The 19,634-nt window shown below is 39.8% G+C and overlaps 1 protein-coding gene across 1 annotated transcript in view; it reads right to left on the bottom strand.

Annotated features, from left to right (window-relative positions):
• Window positions 1–9,333: 9,333 nt before the first annotated feature.
• CMPK1 (cytidine/uridine monophosphate kinase 1) overlaps window positions 9,334–19,634 on the bottom strand; it is a 34,078-nt gene continuing 23,777 nt past the window's right edge. Inside the window, exons 2-6 of the mRNA XM_082615895.1 lie at window positions 16,969–17,115; window positions 13,087–13,239; window positions 11,759–11,835; window positions 11,419–11,515; window positions 9,334–10,411 (exon numbers count right to left, since the gene is read on the bottom strand). Coding sequence (XP_082472021.1) covers window positions 10,370–10,411; window positions 11,419–11,515; window positions 11,759–11,835; window positions 13,087–13,239; window positions 16,969–17,115 — 516 coding nt within the window. The 3' untranslated portion in view covers window positions 9,334–10,369. The remainder of the gene's footprint in view (window positions 10,412–11,418; window positions 11,516–11,758; window positions 11,836–13,086; window positions 13,240–16,968; window positions 17,116–19,634) is intronic.

The raw sequence follows: 19,634 nt of genomic DNA, 5'->3' as shown, positions 1-19,634 counted from the left end.
GAAAAGAAAAAGTGGTGTAAGTAAGAATATGCAATCTAGGAATCCCCAGATCTGCAATGAACAATAACACAATTACATGAAAAAGTTTACTAGTTTCTAAGTTTTCAGATGCATCTATAAACAAAGCATAAAAGATTCACTTGACCAGCTGGTGACAGAAGTCAGGGGTTTGAAGCATGGGGAAGATTCTGTTTGCCTTTCTTGGATGGAAAACGGAGCGGGCACATGGAAAGGATCTGAGCACAGCCTCTAGTGCCAAGAGTGTCCCATGACCAACAGTCACCAAGGAAACAGGAATCTCAGTCCTACAACTGCAAGGAATTGACTTCAGCCAACAGTATGGAAGCTTGGAAGTGGATTCTTTCCTGAGCCTCCAGATGATACCTTGATTTCAGCTTTGTGATACTGTGAGCAGAGAACCCAGACTTCGGACCTACAAAACTGAAGTAACAAGTGGGTGTTGTTTAAAGTCACCAAGTTTGTGATGATTTGTTAGGCAGCAATAGAAAACTAAAACACGTGGCATGCCCTTCCCCTCCCTGCTGCCCCCAAACTCTTACTTTATTTATGTCATATGAGGTGTTTTAGCCTAGTGGCTAAGCTCTCAGACTGCAGATAGGCAGACACGGGTTAGAATTAGAATTTCACCTCTGAGGATGAGCAGTCACAAACACACTAAACATTCAGTATACAGAACTATAATGATTGTTCTTATTCATTTTGAGTCTCAGTTCAGCTCTCACTCCCTCTGTAAATGTCTCCCTGACTCCCCACCTTACTCCTCTGGAAAGTTCATCACACCCTCCCCTGCACTTTATACTTACTGTACTATTGCATGCTTCATGCTGTACTGGTTAAACGCCCTCACTGGACTAATTTGTTGAAGGGCAGAGATCTTGTCTGTTCGGAGCCTGCCACAGCCCCTGTCATGAAGAAGGAGCTCTGAGAATGTTTATGGAGAAGGAACACAGAGGAACTTTCTAGACCCAGTGAGGAGGGGCTGCTCAGGGAGGGGTGAGTTCTCTGTTACTAGGGTAGCTACCTGTCAGGGATGCTGAAAGGGGTTGACTTCTGCTTTGCTGTGTATTAAAGCTGGGATTTGTTTCATAAAAGCACATAAAAAGCCAGAAGGCAGGTGCTAGAGGGTGAGACACCTCTCCAGCTGGGGTCAGTGGACGAGGCAGAGTCAGGTGTTGAGCTGGACATTAACTCATCCATTCAATTATTTTAACACACATTGTTAACTTTGACAGTCCTGCACAGGGAGATGCTGAATTAGACTTTGAAAAATAGGTGGGATTTTCACAGCTGCTCCTGGGAGAGAAGCTTTGGTGGAGGCCACATTATGATCAAGACCCGACAGATCCACTTCTCCAAAGAGCAGTCTGAGGACTGAGCAGGGGGCTCTGAAGTGTATGTCCAGCTGGGAGGGAGGAGGGATGGAGACCTGTGCTTGTTTCAGTGGTTTGAGACAGGGACAAGGTGAGAATAAATACAGTGGGTCCTAGAAGGTTGGAGCTGGGAGCAAGGACCCTCTCAGCTCTGTTCAGGGATCTGGAACAGGAAGATGCAGGCTTGTGGGTACAGAAACGATTGACGGGCTGACAGAACCAGCAAAAAAGTGGACGCAGTATGGATCCTGGGCGCCCCTTGGTGGCCACACCGAATAACTACACCCGATACCACCCAGGCACAGCCAGTGCCCAGCTGAGTACTTACCTCTGGACTGGGAAGACCCACTCACCCACCTAGGAGGACCACTTGTTGCACTGGTGTCTGGGGTTGTGTGTCTGTGTGCTTTTGTGTCTGTGTGCTTGTGCTGCCCAACTGTATAGGGGTATATATATACACGAGTGCATGCATGTGCATTTGTCTTCGTGTCTGAGTATGTGCACTGGTGCCTGTGACTGGGCACGTGTGTTCGAGTTGTACGTCCACGCATGTACTAGGTGCTAGTACCCAAGCACGCATTTGTGTGCACTGGTGCCAGGATGTGAATCTGTATATTTGTATGTATGTGTATCTGTCATCCCCTTGCTTGTGTCTGAGTGCATGTGTATTAATGCAACTTTTGGGGCCTTGGCTTTCTTTTCTGTCACACATTGAAATAGTTAAGCTCCATAATCTTATTGTTTGTTTAAAGTTTGCTCTTGGATGCAGGCCTGTTCCAGAATAACTAGCAGATGCGAAAAGCATCCATTATGTATTTTTGCAATTAGCCGAAAACCCAGAAACTTTTTCATAAATAACAGACACAATTCTGTGGGTTGCTTATTTCTGGGAGCCGCCTCCTCTCCCCGGCTCGCCTGAGCCGGCCCCGGGCCCAGCCCCAACCAGGCCAAGCCAAGGAGGGTTTGCACACTGTCCCTAGTGAGATGGAAAAACCATTAAGAGTTCAGAATAGAACTCAAGGGACAGCTTACAGTGAGGAGGAGAAAGAGAAGAATAAAGAGGAGGGGTGAGAGGAGGAAAAGTGCAGCTTCCAAAATCTGAGAAGACTCTGTCACACTGGCTCATCCAGCCTAGCAGTTACCCAGCGTTCTGGTCTAGACCCAGCTAAACAGACACAGGACAAATCCACATTCTTTTACTTGTCTTTAAGGTTTGTCCATTGTATTTCTCCACCTTATCTTTGCATACTCCCATCTCCCATTGTTTGGAATATGGTCTCCCCTATGCCTCACGCATTCTCACTGCCATCCTTTTGCTACTGCTGTTTCCCGCTCCTGGAATACACTTCTCCTCTTCTCCAATGCCAACCAGGCACCTCTTGACCACCAACAGCATTACCATCAGCAAACTTCTTTGAGTACCTATCCCAGGCACTGGGGAGGGGACCTGGGAAGCAGGAAGAAAAGCTTACGGAAACTTCTCAGTATTTGAGTTCTTATGTGAAGGCAGAGACTCTCATCATGTTCCTCAGTCTCTCCTCCCTGCTACTATGGACAGAGAGTTGTTCTGTGTCCTGGGTTTCAGGACCAGAGAATGTGGCTGAGCTGCCAGGTGGACTTCAGACTGAGACTACAACTTGAACAGGATGGTCTGTGAAAGAATCAATCGCTGGGCTAGAAGACACTAAAGCATCCCACTGAGACGAGTCCTAGGCTCTGCTTCCTCCAGTGATGGGAGCTCATCAGGTCCTCAAGCAGATCAATTCAATGTTGGTCAGCTCTGACTTTCAAAGGTCTTCCTTATGTTGCTTCTGCTGCCCTTGCTCTGCCCTCAAGCCCACACTGAACACAGCTACTCCATCTTTCTTCAGAAGTCTAGAGAAAGTGACAGTGGCCCCCTGGGCTCGCCTCACCTTTCAAGACAGTGGCAGCTACAAAGAGAGATGAAGGCAGCTCTCCTATGTCAAGCTGGTGGCCATTGGACAACTTCCTTAGTGGGGGAACACTCGTGATCTTCTTGAAGTACTTCTCCTGCCTCAACCCATGAGCTTCAGGGATGGCAGGCTAGGCAACTGCTTGAGCTATGAGCTTCCATTAAGGTTGTTAATCAATTTGTCAATTCATCATGCACTGAGTACCTACACTATGCTAGGCACCGTGGAAACAAAGACCAAGAACACATAGTCCCTTGCCCATAAAGATGCAAGGCTGGAAGTTTCCAATATTGCCTCTGGCCACTCTGTTTAGTACAGTGGTTCTCAAAGTATCAATATCAGCATCACCTGGAACTTTAAAAGAAATGCAAATTCTTGGACCATACCCCAGATCTACTGAACCAGAAACTCTGGGTGTAGGCCCAGCAATCTGGGTTTAAGAAGCCCTCCAAGTGATTCTCATACACTTGAAAGTCTGAGAACCACTGGTTTAGATTCACCTGGGGAGCCTTTAAAATTAAATCAGAATTTCTGGGGTGGAGCCTGAGGCATTGGTTTTTAAAAAATGGTTTGAAAGACATTGACTAAAAGCTCAGCACACTGAATGAAATCCATTAAAAAGCACTGGTTCTGAAGCATCACAGGATATTACTTTGCCTTCCCAAATCCTTGTTAGTAATGACAGAGGTAAAAGCATATTGGTGTTAAGGAATGGGAGCTGGGTTCTAGGCCTAGTTCTGCTTCTATCTGGGTGGGTTTGCTAGTGCTGTTTCCCTCTCTTGGAATACACTTCTCCTCTTCTCCAATGCCAACCAGGCACCTCTTGACCACCAACAGCATTACCATCAGCAAACTTCTTTGAATACCTATCCCAGGCACTGGGGAGGGGACCCAGGAAGCAGAAAGAAAGCTTAGGGAAACTTCTTGGTATTTGAGTTCTTATGCGAAGGCACAGACTCTCATCACGTTCCTCAGTCTCTCTTCCCTGCTACATCAATAGCCAATAAAATGTATTAATAATAAAACCTATTGAGAATATACTCTGTGCCAAGTCAGTAAGAGAATAAAAAAATACAACTAAGACCTCTTAGAAACTTCTTTCCCAAAGACTCCATTGATCAAGAACTACAATGCATATTGAGTGACTACTATGTGCAGGTACTGGGAAACAGAGATGAACAAGACAGACAACATTTTTGCTCTCCAGGCACTTATAATCTAGCAGAGATCAACAGGAAGTAAACAAAGAAACTTCATAAATTATGCATATGTGCAATAGAGAAGATAAATGTGGGTAATGGGCTAGAGACAGAGGAAGTCTGGTGGGGTATTAGAGGTCACACTTCAAAACTGGGCTTAATTACAGGTAGGCATGGACTACCAGAAAGACAGGAGGCAGATGTGTTAAGGCCCAGAGGTCTGGGCTCCGGTTCCAGACGCACAACTATATAGCTGTAAAGATTGTGGGGCAACTGACTTGGGCCCCTTGGACCTCAGTTTAATCATCCATGAAACAGGTCAGTAAGAGAATCATCGCAGCCTGCCTTGTTGGGAAAACAAAATGAGATCAGAGGTAAAAAAGTTTGCCAGCATTAAAAGCACTCTACAGAAACACAATACAGTTAAGAAACCAAAGGTTGTATACTGTTGTATTCCTCACAAACCTGCGTCCAACATATTTTGAAGGAACGGCCAACCGATTTGTTTATAATGTCATCATTTTAGTGCTATTGTCATCTCCTGTAACTAACCCTCTGATCTCAGTCACAAGGGCTAGCATCTCTGAAATGTGGCTTGCTCATGTGACCAGTTAGCTCAATTAAGATGGCAGATCCTTGAATGAATGTGATTATAGACTGTAATAATGCCTCCTAGATGCATCTATTATTTCAGCAACTGGCCATAATCTGTGTACTGTCATATAAAACAATGATTTAGCTGATGACTGTAAATTAAATAACTCCTTTCCTAAGTCAAATACACAACCTAAACTCAGAAATATCCATGAAATTACTCAAACAACAGGATAAATAAAGATAGAGGGTGTTAAGGACACCACCTTAACACCTGAAACCCATTATGTATGAAGCAGAACTGGGCTCAACCAGCTCTTGCTTCTCTATACAAATGATTTTATTCTCCCTACCCTCATCCCATCCCATCCCATCCCCTAAATTTCTGAATCTTCCATTAGTACGCAGTACCAGTAGCAGCCTCAAGTCAGCAGTTACCTTCCTTCCCTAAACAGCACTTATCCAGACCTAAGTAAAGGCCCTAAATAGAGGAAGGAATACAGATACAGTCTCTGCTCAGTCATGTTTGATATTGGATATGACACAGACATTCTGACACAGAATTTGACACTAGGTGTTCTTTTTTTTTTTCCACTTTTTGGCCCACCACGCAGCATGTGGAATCTTAAGTTCCCAGACCTGGGATTGAACTGTGTACCCCCTGCAGTGGAAGTGTGGATTCTTAACCGCTGGACCACTGGGGAAGTTCCAACACCAGAGGGGTTTTGATGCCGCTGTTTTAACTTGGTCATTTTGATGTGGGAATATTGACTCAATCGAAAAGTCAGCCATGAAACTTTAGCATTTTTCCCCTTAAATAATGTAAACAATGTGTTCATCTTGACCACCATCCCAGTTGAGGATAGGATGACAGTTGTGCCTTTTGCGCACATTACCTGATAACTTAAAAGAGGTTGGGACTTCCCTGGTGGCCCAGTGGTAAAGAATCTGCCTTACAGTGCAGGGGACGTGGGTTTGATCCCTGGTCAGGGAACTAAGATCCCACATGCCACGGGGCAACTAAGCCCACGTGCCACAACTACTGAGCTCACGCGCCTCAACTAGAGAGCCTGCGTGCCACAGACTACAGAGTCCACGCACCCTGGAGCCTGCGCGCCACAACTAGGAGAAAACCCGCACGCCACATCTAGAGAGAAGCCCGCACACTGCAATGAAGAGCCCATGCACCGCAAGAAAAGATCCTGCACGCCTCAAAGAAGATCCTGCGTGCCACAACTAAGACCTGACGCAGCCAAAACTAAATAATAGAATAAAAAAAAAAACAGAGGTTTACATTTTGACAAAGCCACTTTGATGCAGCCTTGCAATGCTCATAGGTACTCTGGCCAAGTTCTGGCAGCTGCTTTGGAGCCACTTATAAAAATGCTTCTTTATAAAACTAATAAACAATCTAGGGTGAGCCACGTACAAGAGCTTTGTGCTTTTCAGTACTAACTGCTGGACCGATTCAACATCTTTCCCCTCTGGCTCAGGAAGCCCTTGGAGCCAGGTGGCTGTGAGACAGCCAGTTCCACCCGCAGTCCTCAAAGGGCTGCAACTATTTACCAACTAGCAGGGAAACTTATCCAATTCAGGAGTTTTCTTGGAAGTCCATCCTGAGTCCACTGTAGCAATTTTTTCCCCTTAATTTCATAGACACTGCCACCGAAAGCATATTTCTTCCAGGGAGCCTTCTAAAGGCAACTATATGTGTGTTCCCAAAGTTCACATACATGGCTTTTTAAAAATTTTACATTCTCTTTTTAAATGTGGTTACTCAACCAAACAAGAATACATCTGCTATTCTGTAGTATGCTGCTTAACTGCTTGATTTCACTGTGGGGAAGACAGCTCTTAATATTTCTTAGGGTTATCTACCATTAGGGTTGGGATGTAGTAACCCACCTCTGCAGATGCTTTTCCTCTGGTTGGTTAGGGCATCAAAGACCAGTGCTAAGAAGTTGCATAAAGTTACTTCAAAATGTATCACAAAATAAAAAACAATTTTCTGTGGCTGCAAGAACTTCACCACCTAGAGAAATGCTGATTTATTACCCCTGTCTCACTGAACAGTACAAAATAATTGAGCCCGCTTCTCTTATGCCTGAGTCTTAGAAGGACAAAGTCATGAAAAGAAAAGTGTCTTTGAAGAATGAATGGGATGGCAGAGATCCCATAGAAGCCTGAGCCCTGGTTATAGCCTGGAGCTGGTATGGCTGACATAGGGCATAGTGTGGTAGCCAGAAATTCAACTTAGTCCTTCAGCTCTCCCCAGAAGAGGAAAGATGATGACCTGCAGAATTTAGCTAAAGTCCAGAATTAACATCACAATCAAAATAACCACACCCCCTCAAAGGAAAGCAGACTTGAATCCAAGAGAGTACTCACACTGAAGTCAGAGATGAAGAAATAAAGGGATAAGTGATTAGGACCATTTTTACCTTTTCCTTTGGTACACAATGTATGAAATTCCTTCCTTTCATTTAAAAAAAATTGCTTAGAATTAAGGAGTACTTAATTAAGCTGAAGTATGCAAGAAGGCTAGGGAGAACTGCAATAAGCTATATAAAAATGGCTGCAGTTAGCCAACAGAAGACATCTGAAGGTCTGTCCACGTCAGAGTGTTAGTTTTAGATAGAAAACTCTTGGAAGGCAGAGTATGTGTTTGTAGCACTGTGGCTTGTGCAATTAGTATATGTTTGCAGATGAAGGACCAAACCTCCAGGGAAAAGATGCTGACCTTGTCTGGCCAAAACTGTCAACCACTATTATCTCCAGGGACCACTGGAATGTCAGGCAACCACTTAAATTACATGGACAAAGCTACAAGGCCACAAAAAACCCCGCATCCTGATACACATTGCCTGCTGCCAATTTCCCCCTCAAAGAGACAAGCAATTAATGCTGCAGGCCAGTAATGAATTGGGCTACTTGTGCCTCAATCTGGATTACTTCTTTAAGGAACAGGATAAAGTCATGCTTTCTGCTTAATTCAAGATGCATAAACATCATACACAGAGCGGAAAATTCTCTTGGATCCTGAACTCTGCTTTTGCCCTGTGAGGACCCACATGTTAAATATGATACTTCTTGATCTTCAGTATGCTTGAGAGAATAGAAATCTGAACCAGCAAACAGCAAAGCCCATAGCGCAAAATTTATTGGGATTACTCACTAAATATTGACAATTCATACACATCCAACATCGTTGAATAAAAATAATGTTAGTTAATTTTTTAAAAACAGCAAGCCTTCCATTGGGGTCTTTAAAGTCAAAAATACATTGATGACTATATCTTTAATAAATGAAATGACCAAAACTAGTGAAGTCAGATGTAACTCAATCAACTCCTAAACTCAATATTGCCAACATGTTTTTCTACTTAAAAAGCAAACAAAAAGGAAAGCCTCGTAATTTAGCAATTACTATGTTTCTGGGGTTTTGCTCTCAAATACCACAGAAAGATATTTGATGAAAGGAAGCAAAGCACCTAGTCTCAGCAGTCTTCTTAAAAACCTTAAGTTTGCTTTCACAATATAAATATTTAGATCCCCATCCAATGGATTTCTTCACTTATGTGAGTAGGAATGTTCTCAAAATCTTGGTCTTTACTCTTGCTTCATACTACAGCTGTTTGATTGAACTACCACTACCAGTAAAATCCCTCAGTATTGGCTAGATTAAATCACTAGATAAGAATTCATTACAATCTCTTCCAAGAAACCAAGATGATCTTAACACAGATTTTAGTGGCTAATATGTTACAGTACTTATGGATACTTTGTTTTCTATGGCAAGTATGTTGAAAATTCATCACTAATAAGTGAATTTCATAACACACACAGAAATAAATAAATCTATTACAATATAAGAACATCCATAAATTGTCCTCACTATTACCAATGACTTTAAATATAAAATGTAATTATACAAAATCAAAATTCCTTGCCCAGTTTAACCCTGTATACCAAACAGTGTAAGTGCTGAAAATGAGAAAAATTTTAAATCTCACATTAAGAACCTTGGATACCACTTTGCATTAGTGATGGCAGAAAAAGATAAGGAGAAAACAAATTTTTCAGAGATTTTTAAAGGAAGAATGAATGTAAGAGAAAATTCCTTTGGACTCTATACTTTTTAAAGAATTCTGTACCTTTTAATACTTCAACATGATGCCAAGAAAATACTGAATAAAAGTAGCCAGGAAGGGAATCAAACATTTGTAAGATAAATTTATTATTTTTCTGACCAAAGTGCAATTTTTAAATCTTCTTAAACAACTACGAAAAAAAGTATTCAAGAAAATAAAATACAAATGGGAAATTTAACCATTAGATTTCTTCTGCTTTGTACTAACCCTATGCTTAGTCTAGAAAACAAACAAAAAAAACTTCGAAGTCTTACTAAAACACTAACCAAATCATTTTACCGTAAATCTACTAAGTACATGCATTTCAAGGTTCCACTACTAGGAATTTTGTTAAGATCAGTTTAATCATTAATAACATTATATAATAGAGCAAAAGGAACACATGTCATTAGATGTGATCCTTGCCCCTTACCCCAGATTTATGTCAGAATAAAACTGACAATTCCACCAGGCTCTGAACCCCCAGTGCCCCCATCCCAACCCCTGGAAGCAAAGACTATGCCCTGCAAATAACTTTGTACAAATTGTAGTAAAACAAAGCCTAAGTTTTCTTACCTTTCTATAGGAAATGGTCAGCTATTTGATAAATACTAAAATACTTCTAGGAATTCATGAGTTTGTTTACCAAACACATTGTCCAAGAACTCACTACACAAAAAGTTCCTTAGAATTTGGTCCATAAATTCACTTAACAGGTTGGAAACTTAAAACCTGCAAGAGAAAGAAGACATGGGGAATCCCTAATCCAAACATGTTGTAATTGCTTAAGGGATATACACACATACTAAAAAGTTTTGCTCACAGAAGGCACAAACTATAAAAGGGATATTCTTTTTGAATAAAAACAAAGAACTAGCTAACACCCTTCTTTGTTTTGTGAGCACCATAGCTAAGATGAAGTTAGACTCGAATTCACTGCCTACTCCTGTGACCAAAAAAAAAAAAAAGAAGATAAAAAATTTAATTTGTCTTACTACATACTTTACAGCCATTAATTGAGATGTAATTATGAAAGATTAAAATTGCCTTAAAAAGGGTTGTGATAGCAGCTATCAAAGCAATATTCAAGCATGATTTCAAGGATGCTTTCAGGTTTAGAGTTAGCCTTCTTTGTCAAAAATCTTCACAACTTCATCAAAAACCTGTAAAGGAAAAGGATAATAATAATAATTTAAAAGGCAAATATTGTTAAAACACCATATGGCTAAGTTCCTGTTAAAAGTCAATTTTACATGACTTTTCAAAATGGATTATTAAAAAAACACATTATAATTTCTTAGTTCCATCTATTTTACTTTAGACAGTAGTACAATACCGTAAATAATTATGAACGTGTTGCTTCAATATAAAATTATGAACATGTTGCTTCAATTTTACTAGTACTTTTAGGACAAAGCAAACTTCTTGATAGGCTACCAATATTATAAAAAGTAAAAGTAAACTGAAGTGGCTTATCTTCCTAGTTCTGATTCTAAAACACTAAGTCTTCTGTATTACCTCACCTCTACAGGAAGGGACCGTGGATAAAAAACCAAAAATGATTATATGATAAAAAAAAGGTCCAGGGGAAGATGATTCAGGGAATCAGGGAAAGATTAGGTGAATTAGTAGTGGCTGGGCACTGAGAGTCCGCAAACCACAGTACAGAGACCCAAGATTCATGAAGGAAGAGGCAAGCATTGAGTCGTGGAAACCCTGTACCTCTGGAGCTACGTGCTACGTGATGGAAGAGATGAAAGAACCTGGGGCTCTTCAGCTAGATGATTTGCTATTCATGTTACAGATTTTTAAAAAATGATCATGGTCCAAATCACAGTTCTGAAAATGCCAATTTTCCAGTGCTTGAGAAAAGAGGTTTGGAATTAATACACCACCCACTTTTTACAAAGAACAAGTCTGAAATTGTAAAACCCATTTTAGACTCTATTCAAGAAGGAGTACACCTGAAACTAACACAATATTGTAAATTGATAAAATATACATACTTTAATTTAAAAAAAGAAGAAAAAGCCTAGCTTTTCATTCAGTCTCCAGTGTTTTGAAAAGCAAAATAATCTGGCATGGTATTTCTTTTTCTCCTGCATATTGCTCCCCTCCCTGCCCCAAATCACATTGTTACTTAACTATTAGGCAGGCTAGGGATACTCACTTCATCAACAGATTTAGAAGCATCTATTTTCTTGACTTTCCCCATTTCTTCATATAAGTCAATAATTGGCTTTGTTGACTGAAGATAGGTTTGAATTCTGCAACAGAAGCAAATATTGCAAAGTTCTAAGCATACTTCTCTCCCCTGTTATAGGACAGATCGGGGGACAATACAGAATAAAACCCAGTTGGCTCCCTCCCTTATCAGCTTTTTAGACAAGCCATTCTACATATTTAAGCATGACATTTTCTTTTTCTGGTCCAAAATGGGGCACGTGTTTAATCTGTTACTCAAGTTCCAAACTGAGACGTGGTGGCAATGTGTAAAAACTGCAAAGTACCTCTTTTCCAAGCTCTCTCTGTTGTCATCACTTCTACCACTACTCTTTCCCCTCTCAAGACATCGTTCAATACAGATCTAAAAAGAGAAATATATAAAAAGTTATTTTTAAAAATATATGAATTTGCCAGTCTTCTAAACCTGAAAAGAGAAGAAAGTTCGAAGAGATTACCAACAAAACCCTGCATTAAACCCAATGTGTTTAATTCATTAATCAACATGCAAAGTTGAAACATGTGGTTCAATTTATATAAACTAGGTTAAATAAGTACAGAGCATAATAAGAATTCATTCATGACTCAGTTTTTCCTGTGTATTTTTTTTCAAACCGCAATAAAGAGATGATCTCTATGTGTATGGTTCCATCTATTATTAACTTAATAGGTATGAATTACATGCATCAAACTTTGTTCCATTTTTGCTTACTTTTTGATAATTCCATAAATATCCAAATATTTAAGAGTTAACATATTTGCATTTGAATAAAGTATCCCTTGTTAATCGTGAATAAACATTCCTTAGTTATAAAGCTGTGGTAACATTCTAAAATTAACTCTGAAGAATAAGTGAAAACATATTTTTGGGGGTTGGAAAAAGAGAGTTACATTTTAAAACAACTCAAAGGCTGCAGCAAGTCTCTCCACCACAGGCACATTTGCAATTCAACCTAAGAATAGTCAACTTCCTTCAAGGCAGTACTGCTGATTCTTATTCTTTCAGGCCGTTGGCATTAATTTAATAAAGTTTATATTACAGCTGTCATACAGAGTCAGCCCTTTTAATTAAATGGTTCCGGGGGAAAAAAAAAAAAGATACCGAGAAATTCATTTAGTTATTCAAAAGTATGTCTGGGTATGTTATTAGAAGTACCAGAAAGAAAAAGACTGCTTTCCTGCTTTTTTTTATTTCACTCTTAGAAGACAAATCAGGCTATCATACATGTTTCTTTAAAGTAGAAAGTTTTCCCAACTTCCCAGAAATGTGTGTTTCTTTTCCAGTAAACGACATCCTAAGGCAAGATACTCTCTGATAATAGTGCCTACTCAAGAAGTAACAATGCAGCTTCATTACCTAACATGGTATGAGTCAATTCTTAACGCAAAACACAAATTCTTGTTATTTTGAAAATAAAGCAAATTTTAGGCCCACAATATTGCTGATGCCAAATAGCTTAAGACAGTGCTGTTCTGTGCATCCAACTTACCAATTCAAAAAATACTGCTGTCAATATAAAATGTAAATATAAGTGAAACAAATCACTTTCTTTTTCTCTAATAGTTGACCATCAGCTGTTTAAAGCCCATATAGGCAGATGAAGATTTTCATTACCTCATTATTACAGTCAAAAAACAAAACGAAAGATACATCAGCCTTCCCATCCATGGTCTTGTTCCAACCTTGGAGGTTGTCTTGATTTCTTGGAAACCCATCAATCAAGAATTTATTCTTCTGAGCATTGGCCGCCATTGTCTGATCCATTTCCTAATGAAAAAGCGAAGATTTAAGTTCAACACTATATTAATGCAATTTCTTAAGCAGAGTGGTAGCTATATGGGTGTGTTTTATTATTATTCTTTAAATATTAAGCATGGAGGGTGCATAGGAAAAAAAAGACTTAAAGGAAATAACATGTTTGCCTCAAGCTGGTAGAGTTATGGTTATGTATCCCCCATTTTATACACATACACACACAATTTTTTTTCTGTAGTTTTAAAATTTTCTACAGTTAAGCATATATTATTTTCATGAAGTTATAAACAGCAAAAAGAGAAAAATAAACATTAACCAATATCTTTGCTTAACAGAGACCCTTATCTTGCCTTCCCTTTCCTCTTCCCAAGTCATTTTGCTATGGTAGGAAGTATGCTGCTTCTACAGGTACTCAGATTCTCTGCAATAATTCAAGTCCAACTGCAAAAAGCTTTGGATATATAAAGAGATTGCTAGCATTAATTATTAGTGTAGGAGTCAATACTCTCTCTTTTTTTTTTTAAACTGAAGCTAATTTAAACCGAAATGCCACTGGCCACCCCAAAACACAGGTAGCAAAGGAAACAATACATTCAGAAAGACAGCAAGAATTGCACATTTCACCAACCTCTTTTAAAGTCTGAATTTAGGTAGAATGTGGAAACATGTGACTGGGAGATGCAGATCTCGAATCTCCAAATCCTTACCACTATCAATCACCATGAGATAAGCACAGATGCATGCCTTTGACAAACTCCAGAGAAGCCTCTACTCTAAAGCAAACTGACATCCAGTTCCCTCAGTGCTCAAACCTTCCTGGTTCCTCAAGAAGAACAATGGCTGTCAGGACCCCCTAATTCCTTTATCTGAGGATTGGCTTTAACCCAGCATCTAGCTTCTCCAATATTCACAAAATTTCACAGAATGCTTTTGGACCCCTGCTATAGCATTTCTATCCCAATTATGGTAGTACAAGATATCTGAAGGGGTACATCAATATTCTACTCACTCAACATACACTCATTCAAGGCCTACCATCAGGGAACATGAAGAGCAAGGTCATGGCCCCTGGCGGGCTCACAGTCCAGTGAGTAACAAATATGTGTAAGTAAATGTGCTAAGTTCTATACTGAGGTATGCAAGGATGCTGTGATAAAACAAAGAAGCAAGCACAAACTACCTGGGAAACTGCCAGGAAGAGCTTTACCAAAGAGGTAGCAGAGGAGCTGAATTCTGAATAATGAAATGGCAGGCAGACAGGGATGTTGTCAACTGGATGTTAAAGGCTCAGAAATGAAGAAGCATAACAGCTTTGATGAATCTGAAACAAGCTGGTAGAGGTGAACCTTAGGATGCATGTAGAGAGTGGAAGGAGAAATGACTAGAAAGTAGGTAGGGCCAAAATTAATGAAGAACTTGTTATACCGCACTAAGGATTTGGTTTTTATTCTGCAAGCAATACAGGACCACTGAGAAATTTTAAGTAGTAGAAGAACATGCTCCCATCACCTTTAGAAAAAAAAATCACTGACTGTACCATGAAGGATGAATTAGAAGGCGACAAAGATGGATTAAAGGCAAAAGACTAATGATAAGGCTCTAGTGATGGTCCAAATAAGAAAAAAAGAGGATCTTGGGACTTCCCTGGTGGCGCAGTGGTTAAGGATCCACCTGCCAATGCAGGGGACACGGGTTCGATCCCCAGTCCAGGAAGATCTCACATACCGCGGAGCAACTAAGCCCAAGCACCGCAACTACTGAGGCTGCGAGCCACAACTACTGAAGCCCGCATGCCTAGAGCCCATGCTCCACAACAAGTGCACGGGCTTGCAATGGGAAGCCCGCACACCACAACAAAGAGCAGCCCCTGCTTGCCGCAACTAGAGAAAGCCTGCACACAGCAACGAAGAGTCAACGCAGCCAAAAAATAAATAAAATGAAAAATGTATTTCAGTGATTGATTTCCCAACATAATGTCTGCATTCTTCCCAATATTATTAAAAAAAAAAGAGGATCTGAACTAAGATAACAGTAGTAATAGAGGAGAAAAAAAACTGTTAATAAATAGAAGAGGATAAAGAGAAAGATAATTGAAAGGATCTGCTCATGAGTGGATTTGGGAAAGTGAGGAAGAGGTGGAAAACATAGGATGGCTCCCAGATTTCTGGCTTGGGCAGCTGGGTAGATGGTAGAACCATTAACCAGGATAGGAAATAAAGGGTGATCACATTTTAGATGATACAGTCAGACTTGGACATGTTGATTTTGAGATACTTGTGAGACATTCAGATGGACGCCTAATAGTTAGTTAGAAATATAGGTCTCGGGAATTCCCTGGCAGTCCAGTGGTTAGGACTCCGTGCTTTCACTGCTGATGGTGCAGGTTCGATCCTTGGTCAGGGAACCAAGATCCTCCAAGCTGCGGAGTGCAGCCAAAAAAAAAAAAAGAAATATAGGTCTGGAGTTCAGAAAAAGAGATTTGTGCTACAGTTATAGATAGATTCTGGGATCATTAGCACAGTGAAAACCTTGGACATGGCTAAGAACATCCAGCAAGAAATGTATAAAATAAGAGGAGAACCAAGGATGAAACCCCAAGAAGCATCATGGTTTAAGAAACTTGCAGAAGAAGAAGAGTTATCAAAGGAGACTTAAGAAATAGCAGTCACTGAAGGAGGAAGAGAATCAAGAGAAACGGTGTCACAGAGAACAAAGGAGGAACGAGTTTCAAAAAGACAGGAAGTTAAAGGCTACAAGAAAAATGACTGAAAATATCCCCTAGATTTGATAGAGATCACTGGTAATATCAGCAAGAATAGTTTCAATGAAGATGGAAATAGAGTCTTAGTGCAAAGAGCTGAAGAGTAGAAAATGAAAAAGTAAAAAATGTAGACTATTCTTTCACAATTGAGCATAAAAGTGGAGAAAGGGCATTAAATCCAGAGAATAAGGAGAGAGGATTTAGTTACTCTGAATGGAAGCAGGTTACTCCAATCTCTGAGACAAGAGGTAAGAATGTGTGTGAATGAGCCACTCTTCAAGTTTCTCTGGTTCCAATCAGAAGCTCATGTATCTCTTTTCCATTGGGCTTCAACTATTTCTTGCTGTTCTCACTCTTCCATTTCTCCTTCACGTTTCTTATATGTGAAAATATCTATTAATGACTATAATCTTGAGAATCTATAGTGGAGAGTTATCATGTAAATGCAAGGTAAATGTTTTTAGATGGGGCCTATTTTAGTTTGATAGCTGTTAGTCTCAGCATTTCACACTGAAGATGGTGATGCATGCACCAGAAAAGGAAACATGACTGAGAGAATGGCAACAATGGGAGGGTCATGGGAGGGAGAGAGAGAGGGAAAGAAGGAGGGAGGGAAAGAAAGAGGGAGGGAAAGAAAGAGGGAGGGAGGGACAAAGTCTGGAAGAAAACGGAAAAGGGAAAGGAGGAAAAAGAAATAGAAATGGAAGGAGGATGGATTGTCTGCTGCTGGGAAGGGTCAAATGTACACATATGAATGTTCAGTTGTAGCTGATCCTAGACCAAGGTAGAGAATGTTTCCTACTGTCCAATTTCTTCCCAGGTGAAAGTGGAATTTCCAGTTCTGCCATTCTCAAACACCATGACCACCCTCCACAAGCAAGAAATTCAATACTCTGATTTTTTTCATTACTCAAAGGGAAGGCAGATTTAATTTCTCATTTCCTTGTTGGTTTTAACTGGTTGGCATTCACACTCCTTACCCTCCTCAACAAACTGATGGTTATCTCAACTGGCACAATCTTTCCATCTTTAATGTACTTTTCAATGAGTTCACCATACTGTGAATCTGGGTTCTTCCTTTCATCACGAAGAAGTTCTCCTGCAGAAAGGTGTGTGTAGCCGTATTTCTGAAAGAAAAAACACATAGGAAAAAAATCAAAATACATTCAGCCCAGTGTTAGGACTACTGTTTGTTTCCCTTCATGGTAACTTTTATATTCTAATTTTTCTATAATAAACAAGCTTTGCTTATATAATAAATAAATAATAAAGAAAAATTGAAGAGAGATTTCATACAATCCAGTTTGCTTAAAAAATATCCTTAACCTATGTAGCATATGGTAGCTATAATGTTCACAAGTCATGCCATCAACCCGAAACTTATTTAACTATTCAAGGCATTAACAGCTCAACATATTCCTTCACAAACACAAAGTTTAAATGTTATTAATAATGTTCAAAGAAATGTCTAACAAAAATCTATATAATTCAAGGCAAAACCCCCCAAAATCTTACCACAGTTGGCTGTACCCACCTTCTATAAGATCCTCCCTTCCTTAAACTCAACACATCTAAAGTGAACTCATCAGCACTTACACAAATCCCACTCTTCTGTTTTGTTCCCTTTCTCAGTAAACAGTACAAGTCCTAGCCCTCCATGAAATTAGCTTTCCTGACCACTCTGGAGAATGGACACATAATCAAATAGTGTCTTAGAATATCACTGTCTCTCCATCTTTACCACTCTCAAAAGTCCATTTCCTACCTCTCTAGTTGTGACTAGAGAGGTCTCATCTGTAAAATGGGAATATAGATACCTATTTTATAATTCAGTGGTGATGATTAAATGAGATAATGTATTTATATAAAATGCCTACCAAAGAGCCTGACAGGTAGTAGGAGATAAAAGCCATCAATTACCTCCTTGCCATCATGAAGATACTTATCTTAAATAATCTGGAATTTTATATTATATATACACACCATTTTTATATTATTACATATATGTATGTGTGTGCATGTGTGTGTGTATATATGTATTCACTTTAAAGGTTTTTAAAAAAAATTTATTTATTTATTTTTGGCTGTGTTGGGTCTTCATGGCTGTGTGCAGGCTTTCTCTAGTTGTGGCAAGTGGGGGCTACTCTTTGTTGCAGTGTGTGGGCTTCTCACTGCAGTGGCTTCTCTCTGTTGCAGACCACGGGCCTCAGAGCGCACGGGCTTAAGTAGTTGTGGCACGCAGGCTCAGTAGTTGTGGCCCATGGGCTCTAGAGCACAGGCTCAGCAGTTGTGGCGCATGGGCTTAGTTGCTCCGCAGCATGTGGGATCTTCCCGGATCAGGGCTCGAACTCGTGTCCCCTGCATTGGCAGGCGGATTCTTGACCACTGTGCCACCAGGGAAGTCCGGCTTTAAAGGTTTTGACAGAGAGACCAGTCAAAGGACTTAAGTGAGATAACAGATATGAATACACTGTGAAAGGTCAGGAGTATAGTAGTATTACAATTGTGATGGTCATTATTAAGGATTTACAAATGATGTATTAGGTCAGGGTATAGGGTAATAGTTGAACTAAGTCACATAAGATGCTATAGTGTTATTCTGCCATTTCCCCGTGGTTGGAATGAGAAAACAATACGATCTAAGAGACAATTATGAATACTGAAAAGCTTCTTCCTCCACACGAACTAGCTTGTTCCCTTTTATTAAATCAAAAGAACTATAGGGCTTCCCTGGTGGCGCAGTGGTTGAGAGTACGCCTGCTGATGCAGGGGACACGGGTTCGTGCCCCGGTCTGGGAGGATCCCACATGCCGCGGAGCGGCTGGGCCCGGGAGCCATGGCCACTGAGCCTGCGCGTCCGGAGCCTGTGCTCCGCAACGGGAGAGGCCACAACAGTGAGAGGCCCGCATACCGCAAAAAAAAAAAAAGAACTATAAAATCTATTTTCATAATAATAATTTTCATAATAATAAAATAGATTATTTTTACTCTCAAATATCAGGATACTGAGATCTATATTCAATGTTCAATTACAACAATCATCTCATCCCAAATTTTTAAGATTCCCTAAATAGGTTTTTATCTCATTCATAGTAAGTGTACCATAAATATTTGATAACTTAAATTTTATCTTTAATTTCAATGTTAAGATTTGAGGCAGCCCACACTCCCACCCCTCCTTCCAGAATAGAATGTTTCAACTGCACATTTTACAAAACTTAACTCTCTCAATTACTGAGGCTACAGTGAGTTTTCTCTCTCTCTCTCTCTGTCTCTCTCTTTTTTTTAAGATTGCAGAAGCCATTCTTTACTCCTTTTCTATCTCTAAAAATTGCTGGCTAAACTTGTTCTTGTTTATTACTAAAGTAAGCCAACAATAAGGTAGTCAGCAAAGAAAAACAAACTAAATAGTTTATTTGCTGACTAAAATTGGATATAAAGTTTGAGGAGAATAAACAAAAACCACAGTATCACTCATGTCTCTCTTAGGCATACAGCTCATTGCATTAAAAGAAACGATCAAAAGTGTATTTAGTTGTTGTAATAGGCTTTTAAAAACATTCCCATCATTTACAGAAAATGGAAATAAATACAAAAGTACTTAATTATTTAAATTGTTATTTTAAAATTATTTCCACACCATACC

The sequence above is a fragment of the Mesoplodon mirus genome (genome assembly GCF_964341445.2).
Source record: "Mesoplodon mirus genome assembly, chromosome: 3".
Lineage (NCBI taxonomy): Eukaryota > Metazoa > Chordata > Mammalia > Artiodactyla > Ziphiidae > Mesoplodon > Mesoplodon mirus.
The sequence above is the reverse complement of the archived record's forward strand: the minus strand, read 5'-3'. Positions and strand labels throughout refer to the sequence as shown.